At 35.1% G+C, this 14,464-nt stretch overlaps 2 protein-coding genes across 2 annotated transcripts; one reads left to right on the top strand and one right to left on the bottom strand.

Moving 5' to 3' along the window:
- Positions 1-251: 251 nt before the first annotated feature.
- On the bottom strand, positions 252-7,895 carry LOC113751964 (UDP-galactose/UDP-glucose transporter 5B). The gene is made up of 12 exons (XM_027296111.1): positions 7,603-7,895; positions 7,365-7,507; positions 6,497-6,610; positions 6,096-6,188; positions 5,858-5,923; positions 5,089-5,187; positions 4,179-4,258; positions 2,985-3,097; positions 1,929-2,017; positions 1,170-1,256; positions 950-1,018; positions 252-864 (listed from the first exon to the last, which is right to left on the bottom strand). The coding sequence occupies exons 2-12, from the start codon at positions 7,479-7,481 to the stop codon at positions 751-753; spliced, it is 1,041 nt and encodes a 346-aa protein (XP_027151912.1). The 5' UTR covers positions 7,482-7,507; positions 7,603-7,895; the 3' UTR covers positions 252-750.
- A 3,127-nt stretch (positions 7,896-11,022) lies between these two features.
- LOC113779334 (monofunctional riboflavin biosynthesis protein RIBA 3, chloroplastic) lies at positions 11,023-13,809 on the top strand. Its single transcript, XM_027324897.1, has 6 exons — positions 11,023-11,499; positions 11,598-11,816; positions 12,067-12,392; positions 12,696-12,825; positions 12,915-13,211; positions 13,351-13,809. The coding sequence occupies exons 1-6, from the start codon at positions 11,125-11,127 to the stop codon at positions 13,612-13,614; spliced, it is 1,611 nt and encodes a 536-aa protein (XP_027180698.1). The 5' UTR covers positions 11,023-11,124; the 3' UTR covers positions 13,615-13,809.
- The last annotated feature ends 655 nt before the right edge of the window (positions 13,810-14,464 follow it).

Below are 14,464 nucleotides of genomic sequence, written 5' to 3'. Positions count from 1 at the left end.
CTTCACAATCGTGAAATATATACCACTAGCTTTTCAGAAGATGATTGCGCTATACCTTCTTGCCATTTCCACCATGTTAAATACTAGCAATTCCTACGTGTTTCATTGGAAACGAAAAACGAAAATGAACAAGGAGGGTGAGAAGATGATGTCGCTCAATTTAGCAGGTTTATATTTCTAATTTGTAAAGTTTAAGAATTGAAAATAGGACTATTGACAGGAAGAATATACAGGTCATTCAAGGTAGCAACTCGAATAATCAACTTGTGCATTATAAAACAAAAGCTGTGTTTGAGAAAAAACAACATACATTTTCCCCCCTTCTTCGGGAGGTTAGCTCTAGGTGCAGCTAAAACTACAAACCAAGTTACCTGAACTTCGCATTGCCCACTTTCTGCAGGCTTCAAAACCGAATCAGGGGGAAAAAAATTATATATATATATATATATAAAAAAAAATAAGCGGCCGTAGAAAAGACAGAAAATACAAACTTAAACTACAAGACTGCATTCTCATTTCTTTACTAGCTGTAACCTAACCCAGTGAAAAATCGGGCATAGGGGTGTCAAAATCTGAACGGCTGTTAGAATCTAACATCTAATGCAACTGAACAGCAAGTTGTGCCATCTCGAGAGCAAGTCTCCAATCCAAGCCCTTGGCAGTCAATGTTTCTGATTGAAGCTTCACAATTGAAAATAGATGCATGTTTCAGAGGATCTATAAACAAAGTCGCAAAATAATTTGTTCCAGTTATGGATTAGCTTTCAATGGAGAGGAAGCTCCATTTTCTTGAGGATTAGACGGTGAAGTTCTTGGTCTCTCTCTTAGAAAGCTTTTTCCATACAGGGACCCAAAGACAATAACCTGACATTGAATTTGAACAGCCAATCATTTAGCATTCCACAAAACATGTAGACATAGAGCAAAAATTGCGATTCATGATGCTTACAGCTCCAATACACTGTTCCCAGCTGAGTGGGTGGGCAAACCATACACAGGACAGCAGAATGCTCACCAACTACAACAACAGATGGATAGGGAATCATTAGTATTTCTTTATAGGTGCCGCCAAAATATCAGAATCACTGAAATTTCTTTCTATTCAAATGATTTTGTTCCACTGGGCAGTTTATGACAGCTGCTAGAATTTAAAGAAACTATTAACATACCTGTCTTGTGGTCATTATGGTCGCAAACGTCAGAGCACCAAACGTGCGGATTGTATAAGAAATAAAGAATTGGCTAACTGTTGCTACCTGCATGCAAATGAATGTAGCATTTTATATGTGTTTGTGAAAAAAGAGTATCTAATGTGCTTGCAATTAAGAAAAGTATTTCTAGGCACAATACAAGTCGCCACACCACCAGGTCCTTTAATCTTTCACTTGGACTTAAAATTCTAATTTCACAACTGACCCCCTCAACTTGTGCACTTTTGTTCATAGCAAATAGAACTTGATCAAAACTCAGACTCCTTGTGCACGTAAAAAAAAAAAAAAAAAAAAAAAAGGTGACCACAAAAGAAATGTCCTCATAACTTTTGAACGCGTTTTAATTACAACTCCTCACAAATACTTTTCAACATAACATGATCAAATTGCACATGCATTACTTCATGTACATCATTTTTCAACAATCTATTGTAAGATATTCAGGGTATGTACAAGTTTCTGCCTTTATACACATATTCTGACTGTGAGAGCCAAGAGAGATCACACAGTCTTCTTCAAGTGACATCATCTTGTCATGTATAAATGGTCATTTTCTGTGAAGTACCATTCAATGAAAGCAAATTTAGAAGTTGCAGAGGCAACTGGTGCAATCAGAAGCATGAAGGGGAATGATTGTGCTAGTTTGCGAGAGGAGTTTGTGTTCTAGCCCATGTAGCAATGGACATGAATATTATTTCAGAGTACGCGTTTACTTACAGTTGATAGCAATATAATATCAAAAAAGCAATCATGGTGCCGAGATACAAAATCTATTGCCATCAGCAGATTGCCCTGTAAGATTAGACCTACAAGGAAAATGTTAAAATAAATATCAATGATTGGGCATTCAACTGAGAAAACAGAGTTTCAAGGAAATACAAAAAGAAGTGCAACATAAACAGAGTTTCAATAATAGTGCCTTTTGCTTGCATTAAATGTTTTAGTAGTAATATATGTAGGTATATGTAAATAGAAACAAAAAGGAAATCCAACATGTAAATTCTATTGAGCTTCTTATTTTCCGAGAAACTAACTCAGAACTGTCACATAGAATACACCCAAAATTTTGGGGCAAAACTTCGTCCAATTGCAAGCATTGTGTGCAACTAACCGAACGTTCAAAAAAGAAAACCAACAAAAAAGGGATAATTTTTTCAGCTTAACCTCCTTTGCTTTATCTTATCATTGTTTATTTCCTCAGAAACTTTAAGTTATAAAGATCCTCCCAAACTTTAGAAAAAGATTGATTGCCAAATTATTGGAAGAAACTAAGAACACTTTTCACACGATTCCAAACACTGACAACAAAGAAAGAAAATGCTGGCGCAGTGGGAGATGCTGCCGATGTTTGTCAAAAGGCCTTTAGGAATTATTTGTCCCTTTCATCAAGTTAAAGATAGAGCCAAAGAGATGTAGAGCAAACATGAATTTAATAACAAGAATTTTCCATAAAATTGGACGAATTTGGTTCAACTTCCAAGTTTTGAAACTTGTAAGCAATTAACAGAACTGTTGGAAGCAGATTTGGTCTAAACGTGAAGAAATTTAGGTAGCATATTTACAGGTAAAAACATGCCTGGATAACTCTACATACTGACATATCACAAAGCAGGATCAACTTTCTCCAGCCATGGAAAATAACTTGAACTATTATAAGCCATTTATGTCTTGTAACCTAAAAACAGAATTCTGGGAATCAAATGACTCAAGATTCCCTTAAGAAGTGAGATTAGATGCCAATGATTTAGGGGATTTGGATAATATAAGCCATACCAGTAAAACTCAGCATACAAGAGCAAAGGGTTGTGTAGAAGATCTGATTGTGTATGTCCATATCATATCCTTTAAAAAGTTTATCCTGGAAGGTGCTTGTAAACCCATCAAACCTGGAATTACAAGTGATAAGTTACACGCTGGTGGAAAATAAAATTGCAATTGCTAACTTCTTAAATGAATTATTTAGGATGTAAAACCGCATCAGACATTCAACAGGTTGAATAATATAACTCAAAAACAGCAAATCAGTAAATTAAAACAATACAGAAGCAAAAGATTGGTGTGCTATAATTTTCTATACACCATTATCAATAATATCATCTGATGGGACATGTAGTATGCAATGGCAGTCTGCAGTTGCATGTGTGTTCAACATGACTGCTTGGGACAACTAGTTTCAACAGAAACGGAGCATATGCACACAAACAACATCCAGTCTTTGGCGATTGTACTAGATTGCTCCTACTAAATACCCAAACAGTATAGAAGAAACTGGGATAGCCAGGACTATTACTTGTCATGAGAAAAGTGATCAGAACTTTGAGCTCAGCAGACAAATTGAGTTGCAGCCAATGCCCATCTTTCAGAAAGGAGGGAAAAAAGGAAGCGAAGAGGCAGATGGAGGGTGAAATTGGTAGCAATGGACTGAGCTCTGATTTTCATGAGAGAGAGAGAGAGAGAGCAACCCACTTCTAGCGTGCCACATTTCATCTAATTTTCTTGGGCATATCAGCAAATGGTCAATCCGTTGCTATCAAAAAACTTCTTAAAAAGCAAACAGACTTTCTTCTCTGAGTTAACTATGCCTCTCTCCCACTAAAACCAAATTTGAACAAAACAGTGCACTAGATTAATCTCAGTCCAAGTGTTTTAAAAATTCTTCTTTTGAACATGTTGAATGACACCTGCTGCATTCTAAGCTCCACTACAAAGGAGAACTATAGGAAAAAGGAAAGTAATACATGATCATTGACATACAAAAAAAGCCATTAACCTGCCTATTAAGCTGAAGTAGATCACTGACAGACCCACTCCTCACATGCTCACGCACATGGCATCCAGCATAAATTCAAAAATAAAAATCAATCTCCAGAGGCCACTTGACAACTTTATTTCAATTAAAAACTTATGCTTATGAAAAAGCCTAAGGCCCCTTTTTGGAATGGATAATGTAAGTTTAGAATTACATACCCCAAATAACCAATCATCAGGGAGACACCCCAAACTGTGCTTTCCCTTCCTCTACTGTAAGGACTAATATCGCCTGCTGCCTACAACAAAAAGAACAACATTTTTAAATAGCTGCATCACACAATCAATACAACATTAGCACCTAGGATCCTCTGGATAATATATGATACTAAAAACCTGGTATATTATTCATCAAATGAAGGTATCGTGGTTTTTCTACAGCCAATACTTAGCCTTCACAAGTTAGTTATGCATAGAACTTAAAGCCCAAGAGAAAGAATCTGCAAGAAACTTAGATGCTTCAAGCATGACAAACAGCAATATATTAAGAACCACCTATTACAGCCAAATATCCTGTAGGCTTCCACATGAATCTCACATTACTATTAGTAATGAGTAATTTTATAGCTAACATAATGTGATGGAGTGCTGGCAACATATAAGACTGTTTTGCCTATGCATGAACAAGTTTTCAGTAAGTTTAAGTTGATTTTCTCCCTAATGCAATTGTTTCCTTGCGACACTTTCCTTGAAGCCATGAGAACAGAAATGTTAAATTGTGTACAAAATATAACTTAAGTAAAGATTCAAAAGCTAAAATCCTTCAGGTAAATTTAAGACCTGATTGGACAGCCCGGTACTTGACAGGTTCCTAACACAGATTCAATGATGTAATAGCAACTGCTTTCAGTCAAGTAGAAATAAAATCCAAGGATCTAACTGAACATTCGGGTATCGTTAATGCTACTTCATTTAAATTGGCAGGATAAAGGAGAGCTGAAGTGTTAACATTCATTAGCTTCTCTAGTAGGGTGGTTTATGATGTTGAGCTCATATTGCATTTATCCTGCATATGCAAGGATAAAATAATACACCAAAAGATGATTAGGGATTTGGCAATAGTTGTTACCGGAAACAGAATAAATATTGAACACCCAACTGTCACCAAGAATGCCAATGCATAATCTTTGATATAGTACTTCTTTTGCATTATGATAGAGCCCCAAAGCTGCACAGTAACACGAGGAAATGCAAGGAGAAAGGGAAAACGTTAAGCAAAATTTTAGAACAGATAATGTCAAAAGCCAAATATTACTACAAGAACTGCAATACAAAGAAGCAGAGAAATAATGAATTTACATGCAAGGATATTATGAAGTTAGCCCAAACCAGCAACTTAATATTACCAAGGAAACACATTTTGCCTTGATTGGACTATCCATATAAGAGTCTTACATTAGAAGCCAAAGAAATATCGATATACAAGACGTCATAACAATCTATCAAAAGCAGCAGGTACAAAAAGAATACAATATCAGCTGCCAAGCTAAAGCAGAAAACCAAAGCTCTATGATGGACATTAAGCTGGAAAAATGGTTGATGACAACTTTTGAAGTGTATTTGCTTGTGAAGAAAATGAAACTAAACCACAGGATTCATGTGGTCAAGATTGACTGGACAAGAATCAAAGTATAACTTAAATTCTGCCAACGTGGAAGAAGAAAATATTTGCCACTAGCAGAGATAAGGTGCCAGCTCAATTTCACCACCACCAAGAAAACCAAGAAGAATTGACAAAGGATCAACAAAGCCAAAGAATATAGTACCACAGAGAAGTTTTAAATTCTAGAAAATATGATAAAGATGCCAAACTGATACAACACGTAGGATTAACTTACCATGACAGGTATCATTTTAGCACATTTAGCCAGTGTCTGAACAGGAAAACTGACGTATTTAAGGGCCTGGAGTGAGCATATATCAGAAACACTTACAAGCATTAGATACCTCTGACGTATTTAGACTGTATTAATTTAATTTAAATCTATAGGTAGAAGAATGCATTCTTTACTTTTTCTCTTCAGAATAAAAAATTCAGTATGCGAGGATACTTGTGCCAAGAATGAAATGACTTACCTCATACTGACATGTTGTTGTAAGTATGTTAGACACAGAAACAACACAATACTTGTATAACGGAGCCACGGGGTCCAAAAACTTTTTACTTACCTGAGAGGAGATAAAATACAGAGTGATTTTTCAGCAAAGAAAAAACAAAAACAACACCACAAAAAGGAGGTCTCAAGGATGTGCATCACTTCTCAGACAACACGTGTCAGAAATTCTTGCATAACTTGGTAAATAACATGTATCTTAAGCTTCGGAAACTTGCACTGCATACTTTTCCTCACAGCAGGCAAATAAGGTAACAGAAAATGATGGAACAATGTTGCAACTGCAGGGTTCAATTTGAACACTTCTATTTTCCAGTCAGGCATTAAGCAAACAAATCACTTGAGCACTAGATGGGCTCTTACTAATAAAACTCCAGCTGAAACGGCAGAAGTTGAAATTCGATTGCAGAAGACAAGAAACAAGGAATATCTGAAATATTCTTTGTGAGGCCCATAAGGAACTCTCATGATCTTTTCCTGCATGCACAAAAGACCAGAATAACATTATTGAAACACAATGAAACAATGAACGCATAACAGTTACATTTCAAACAAATCTCAAATAAAGAAGGCAAACCATATTTGCAATCATCGTCAGCAAAACATGACCAAATAACATTCTGCAAGGTGACACTTTATTCAGAAATGTTCCTAGCCACAGAGGATTATTCAGAAATGTTCCTAGCCACAGAGGATTACTATCCCCAATAGCTCTCATTGCCACATGTCTTGATTACATTTCTCTAATTTCCAATGAAATATATTAAAGTAGGTAAAGACATCAATAAATTGACAAAGCAACGACCTGTCATGGAAAGGATTTGATTCCAAATCTGCATCTTTCTAAAGCAAGGTGATCAAAAGACTGTAAAGTGCTTCACACTCCCATTTCACAAAATAAAACACAGTGACTGTAAAATTTTTTGAGCTTTCGGCCAACCTTGACAAAGCAAAACAACACAGTCTACGAGTGCTCCATGTGTTGCCTACCAACAACTCATGTCTAATTCTATCCAATCAGGAAAAACAGCTCAAAAGCACCTATTTTTCCCATAAGAATACCATGTAACTAATTCTAACCAACTTCGCCTTCTCATTTCCACCTCAAAGACGCACATATGCACACACACAGAATTAAATCCAAGAACATTTGAACAAAATCAAATTTAAAAAAACATTTGAATCGAATACGAAAGCTGGGAAGATAAACTAATCACTAAAAAGCCGATACCTGTAAAACACCATAAATAACGAGCGTCGAAATGATTCCAGTTACGGCGAATATTCCTTTCAACAGCTTGTTATCTTTCGCCGGTAGCGGTGACGAAAGTGACGGCGGCTCCGCCATATCCCATCCACTCCCTCCTCCACCTCCTATTCACCAAATCACACATAAAAAAGGATTAAAATTATCATTTCAATAAACTGCAAGAGTATAGGAGAGCGTGCAGAACGTCGTCGCAGCTCACCGGAGGCTAATTAATAAGCGGAAGCACAAACGTAGAAAGCGTGGGGCTGTTACTTGTCCCTGAGCTCAGAATTCGAAAATCGTGCCGAGCAAGAATCGGAGATGATTAAATGAGAGATAACACCCCGTTACGGTTACGTTTTGGTCTTCGATGTTGCTTCCGATCCGTCGGTGAGTTTGAGCTGGCTCTCGCCTCCTCTCACTTGCTCGATTTTCTTTTCTTCCGTTCCTGTTCCCGTCCTTTTGAAATTCTTACTTAGTTGGAAGCCAGGAAGCCTTGCCACGTCAGCATAGAAATGGGTAATGGAGCCCGCTGGTCCGATCCAGACCTCACAAAAAGTGGAAGAAATGGGTAACGAGGCTGCTTTATTTTTTCCGGATAAAATAGTTCTACTTCGGATTATGGGTTCAGGTGAGATTATAAAAACATACTATTTTTATTCTTGACGGTTGCGTGATTTAACAGGAACCATCCCCGGCCGTTGGATTCAGCGACAAAAAGTCAACCATCTTTTATTGGAGTATGGAATTTGCGGTTTATCACTACACTAGTAGCACTAATACGGGCCGGGCCACATATAATTTTGTTGTGACATGCTTAGGAAATTAAAACTGTTCAGTTAATTGGGACATGGGGTAAACTATTTATCTCCATTTGTATTTTCCTCTCAATTTTGGTCAATGCTTTACAGTTCTATACTAGTTTGAGGTAGGACCCCCTTTTTTTTTGTTATGATTGGTGAAGAACGAAGATTTATCATATTACTGTTATACTTGTCTATTAACTACGGCTGCGTTTGGATTGAGTGTTTTTGCACCTGATTTTGAAAAACTGTTTTTCACATTCCAAATGCTACAGTAATGTATATTTCAAAAACAACTTCAAAAACACCCATATCCAAACAATATATCAAAAACAACTCCAAATATATTTCAATTATGTATATTTAATTTGTATATTTTAATAAGTATATTTCAATTTGTATATTTTAATTATGTATTTTAATATGTATATTTCAATTATATTTCAATATATTTTAATATGTATATTTCAATTATGTATATTATATATATATTATATTAATATAAATATATTTATTTCAATTATGTATAATATTATATATATTATATCAATTGAAATAAATATTATATATTTATATAAATACATTTATTTATATATAAATTTATAAATATATTTATTCAATTTTGTTTTATAATATATATTAATATGTATATTTCAATTATGTATATTATACATAAATTATATTAATAATAATGTATATTATATATATTATACATTTCTAATATTATATATTTATACATACATATTATAAATATTTTATTTTATTTATAATATATTTTTATATATTTATAATATATTTACATAAATATTATATGTTATATAAATTATATATAATATAATGTATAATATATTATACATTTATACATAATATATAAATATTTATGTTTATTTATAATATACATTTATATTATGTATAATATATAATATAATACATTTATACATTTATATTAATATACATAATATTAATTTTACATTTATACATAATATTAATACATGTATACATTTATATTAATTATATTAATACATTTCTACATAATATTAATATATATTTATAATTTATTAATTTATACATTTATATAATATTCATTTATAATTTATACATTTTTAATAATATACACTTATACATTTAAATATACATTTATATTATGTATTATATATATTAATACATTTATACATTTATATTAATATACATAATATTAATTTTACATTTATACATAATATCAATACATATATACATTTATATTAATTATATAAATACATTTCTACATAATATTAATATATATTTATAATATATTAATTTATACATTTATAATATTCATTTATAATTTATACATTTATAATAATATACACTTATAATTTATAATATATTTATAATATTCATTTATACATTTATAATAATATACAGTTATACATTTATAAATATATTTATATTATGTATTATATATAATATAATACATTTATACATTTTTATATGAATATATAAATATATTTATTTATAAATATCTATAAATGTATTATAAATGCATAAATACATATTTATATAAAAATATAAAATTTATAATTTATACATTTATATAATATTCATTTATAATTTATTCATTTATAATAATATACATCTATACATTTGTAAATATAAATGGATTATAAATGCATAAATGTATATTTATATAAAAATATAAAAATTATAATATTCTAAAAATACTCAAAAATATGTTTCCAAAATACCTCTAAAAATAATCCAAAAAAATCTACAGTAAAAGTTTTTCATATAGTTTTTGAAAAACAACCCCAAAAACAACTAATCCAAACGGACTTGTTTTTCAGATTCAAAATGCTACAGTGGTGTTTTTGAAAAACAAACCCAAAAACAGCTAATCCAAACGGAGCCGTAGTGTTCTTGCTTCCCAGATTTTGCAGGATTAGCTGACAAACACAGAAGTAAAAGCAGCAGCACCAACCGAAAAAGAAAATGGGGCCAATTAAACAACCAATGAAATTGGTTAGTAAAAACAGTTGATGGCATGGCATGTTCTTGCAGCTTGAAGCTCTGATTTTCTGTGCATTGAGTCCATCATGATAGATTAAGAGCACATTGAGAAGACAAAAAATCCAGAGGCTCACCAGAGGGTGCAGTGGTGCAGTTCCTGGTCTGCAGCCTCACTGTCATAGTGTCATCCCCTCATACAAGTCTAATTGAGTTTTCCCTGGCTCATGGCATATGACAGAGTAGATTGTTGACATATTGGACAAATTTTTTATGTCCATTAATGTATCTATTTTTTTTTTACGCAGGAGTGTTATGATCTTGTGGACCAGATTAATCTCCTGCGACTAGCAGAGCCCTGTCCAAGGATGTCAGCACGTTACCAACAAGGGTCAAACTGAGGGCCTACTGCTAAAGAACGGACGACGGAACCAGACGAGTTGCCCGTTGGGGGCTATGTCCATTAATGTATCAACACAAATCAAATGTTGTATGAGTAGATGAAAGGTAGACTCAATAATGAGAGTGAATGGGATAAATAATACTTCAATTTTCAAAATTCCTACTCTTGGTTTTTATTAATCTTGTAAACCAAATATATGTATTTATAACCAAAGAATTTTAAAAAAAAAAATTTTGCTCATCACAGAACGACGTTCACTTCATATATTCCTTAGTCCACTTTCCTTCTTCTTAGTAAGAATTTCAGAAGCTCACAATTAAACTCGCACAATACAAACTTTGATGATTAAGTGTCACTTCATTCCTCTATCAATGGATCAAGACAAATACTTAAATAGCCGGTATTGGATAATGCTAAAGAAAATTAGAGGTCTAGAGGTGGTGGTCTTTCTTTTCTGCTGGCAGAAGCACGCCTCATGCAATAGACGATGGAACCAAAGAAACCAAGAACAAGATAACGAGAGTTGCAGCTATTTTTATTGGCCCAAAACTTTATGGATTGTATAGTTGTGTTTCACCATCAATTGGTTCCTCGTATTTCAGTCGGCCAACGTTATAGCTTCAGAACTGTTGATGCAGGAGTAGGACTAGGGATATACGGGAAGAGACCATTCGTTTCCACTTGCTGGGCTGTTGGGGTGCCTGGAGGCTTGTCTGATGAGAGCTCTAGTTCATCGCAGATTAATCCAAATGGCTCTCTCTTCAGTGCCTCAGATGAGCCTTCTTCAACAACTTTCGGCACCTTGGATGCTGAGATAACACCTGAAACAATTGATTTCTTTGTCAGTGATGCTGAGGGCGATCCTGATTGCCCCACTGCAGGCTATTCTTCGATTGAACAAGCCCTGAATATGTTGCGCAAAGGAAAGGTTGGTAGCATCGTTTGGATGGTCTAACAAACATCAAACTGATGAGGTTGAGATTTTCTTCTGTTTCTTGTACTTTTCTCGCTGTAAAACTGTTTCAGTCTGTGATAGTTGTAGACGATGAAAATGAAGAGATTGAAGGAAATCTTGTGATGGCTGCATCTTATGCGAATCCACAAGCTGTTGCATTTTTGTTAAAACATGGATCTGGAATTGTTTCAGTAGGAATGAAAAGTGACGATCTTGAGAGGTTACAGCTCCCTTTGATGTCACCCGAAAACGAAGATGATTCTTCTGCTCCATCTTTCACGATTACAGTGGTATGGCAACATTTTTATATCTATTTTAGTTCACTTACTGCCATTTTATTAGGTTTCCATTTCACCAGGAGACGATGAACTCAAATTTAGAGAACAGGAATAAAAAAAATACATGAATAAGGTAAGGAATGTGACAACAGTTATAGGGACCGGGCAACCTAAAACACCCTTGTTTAGTCCTTCCAGACACTTCCTATTGTTCTTTTTCTTTATTTCTTTGTTTTTATTTAATCTGTTTGAACACAATTAGGATGCCAGAGTGGGCACTACTACTGGTGTATCAGCTTCAGACCGGGCTAAGACAGTCCTTGCACTCTCATCTCCTAGTTCCAGGCCCGAAGATTTTAGAAGGCCAGGCCATGTCTTTCCCCTCAAGCATCGGAATGGTGGGGTTTTGAGGAGAGCTGGACATACTGAGGCTTCTGTTGATTTGGTTATGCTGGCTGGCCTGCGGCCTACATCTGTACTTTCTGCAGTTGTTGATGGAGAGGATGGCTCCATCGCATCCTTGCCTTGTTTAAGAAAGTTAGCCCTGGAGCAGAACATCCCAATTGTCTCAATTACGGACTTGATCAGGTAAGCTATTGTCAACTTACTGCAGTGGATTCCCTTCATAGAAGCTATTGCCAACTTACTTCATTAGAAAGTTTCAGAAGAGCTCTGATTTTCATTACTGGCTCCATTATCAAGTTAACCTTTATCTAGTAGCTATGCCCGAGCTTGAGTATGTTACAATAAGTGACATGTAAAAGAGAACCCTCAGGCATATAATATTCTGTCTCTTCCTGCTGTAATGCATACTGTGTTTTTTCTTCCTTCAATCAGTTATGACCAATCCACAATGCGTCTCCATAACAACGGGTGTTCAATTTCTTGTAGGTACAGGAGAAAGAGGGAAAATCTGGTTGAAAGGACAGCAATTTCTCGTTTGCCGACTAAATGGGGTTTATTTCAGGCTTACTGTTATCGCTCAAAGCTTGATGGAACAGAACATATAGCAGTTGTAAAGGTAAACGAACTACGATTTGCAGAAGAAGGAATCCCAGTTTGATCATCATAGTTTGTTTAAAGCCTCCTTTGTCCTTTAAAAATTTACAGGGGGAAATTGGAAATGGTCAAGAAGTCCTAGTAAGGGTTCACTCTGAATGTTTGACAGGGGATATTTTTGGGTCAAGGCGATGTGATTGTGGAAATCAGTTAGACCTGGCAATGCAGTTAATTGAGCAAGCCGGCAGGGGAGTTGTTCTCTATCTCCGGGGCCACGAAGGGAGGGGTATTGGCCTAGGTCACAAGCTTCAGGCCTATAACTTGCAAGACCAAGGCCATGACACTGTGGAAGCCAATCTTCAGCTTGGTTTTGCAGCAGATGTACGCGAATATGGGATAGGTGCACAGGTCAGTTCAATACTTAATGATCTCTTCTCCAACAGATGCTTGTTTCTTGAGGCTAAATTCTACAAGGCTTTAGTTTCAAATACTCCCAGTTCCATTAGCACTAATAACGATGAAGCTTTTTGACAAATGATTGCAACAGATACTACGTGACATCGGAATTCGTACCATGCGCCTAATGACTAACAACCCGGCCAAGTTCATCGGTCTGAAGGGCTATGGTTTGGCAGTTGTTGGACGGGTTCCAGTTTTGACTCCCATCACCGAGGAAAACAAGAGGTATTTGGAAACTAAGAGAGCAAAGATGGGGCATATCTATGAATCCGGCGAACGAGGACTATTGGATGCATTTATTAACCCAGATATTGATGAAAATGATCCTCCTGAGGAAAACCAGAGAAAATGAATGATCACTTTGGTTTCATATAAAAGCTCCTCTCCACTTTGTGGTTTTCTGGGTCCTTTTTTTCGTTTTTATGAAATAGTCATTGTTGAAAATCATTGATCTTCTGTATGTATTTACTGCAGAAATTTATTTGATCACTTCAGGTTCACAGATACAAAAGAGATAATAAATCCTCTCGGGGAATGTTACCACGAATTTACTTCTTTATGATCATTTTCCTGCTTGAATCTTGGAAGCTTTCTGATTCAGTAAACTTCAGAAGTACGAACTTTCAATCTGTCAAGCACTCAGAAATAGAAAATAGCCCACACTGTACTTGAGAGCCAGCCAAGGCAAGTTATAGGTATAACTTTCAAGTTTAAAGCCCTGTTTCCCGGAAAGATAGAAGCATGCAAGTGATTGAAACAGCGCTAAACTAGAAGAAAAATGTTCTAACATATCCTTTTCATACAGTGGCGAGAGTAGACGTGCAAAATCCTGTCTAAGGATCATGTCGTTCAAGAAGCAATATCACTGTGCAGCGAGAGAGTTACGGCAGTTACAGAAACAAAAAGTTGAAACCCATTGATCTACAACCAACAGTGGATTTAAGATGCAATCTAAATTCTCAACGTGTCATATTACAAGACAAATTGGTCTTGATTTTCTTGGTGGTTTCGGCGTTTTCTTTTGGCAGTTTCTTCCTGTATCAATTCAGCTTTTGAGACAGGCGTGTATGTACAACACTACAGGCTGATCTTACAAGATCATCAGAAAGAATTGACATCCTTTTTGTTTTGACTATCAGCACACGGGACTAGTGGGGAGGCCTGCTAGTGATTTTCTGTATACTTCGGTGTATTCAACAAAC

This window comes from Coffea eugenioides, chromosome 1, assembly GCF_003713205.1.
Source record: "Coffea eugenioides isolate CCC68of chromosome 1, Ceug_1.0, whole genome shotgun sequence".
Lineage (NCBI taxonomy): Eukaryota > Viridiplantae > Streptophyta > Magnoliopsida > Gentianales > Rubiaceae > Coffea > Coffea eugenioides.
This window is presented reverse-complemented; position numbering and strand designations above follow the sequence as displayed.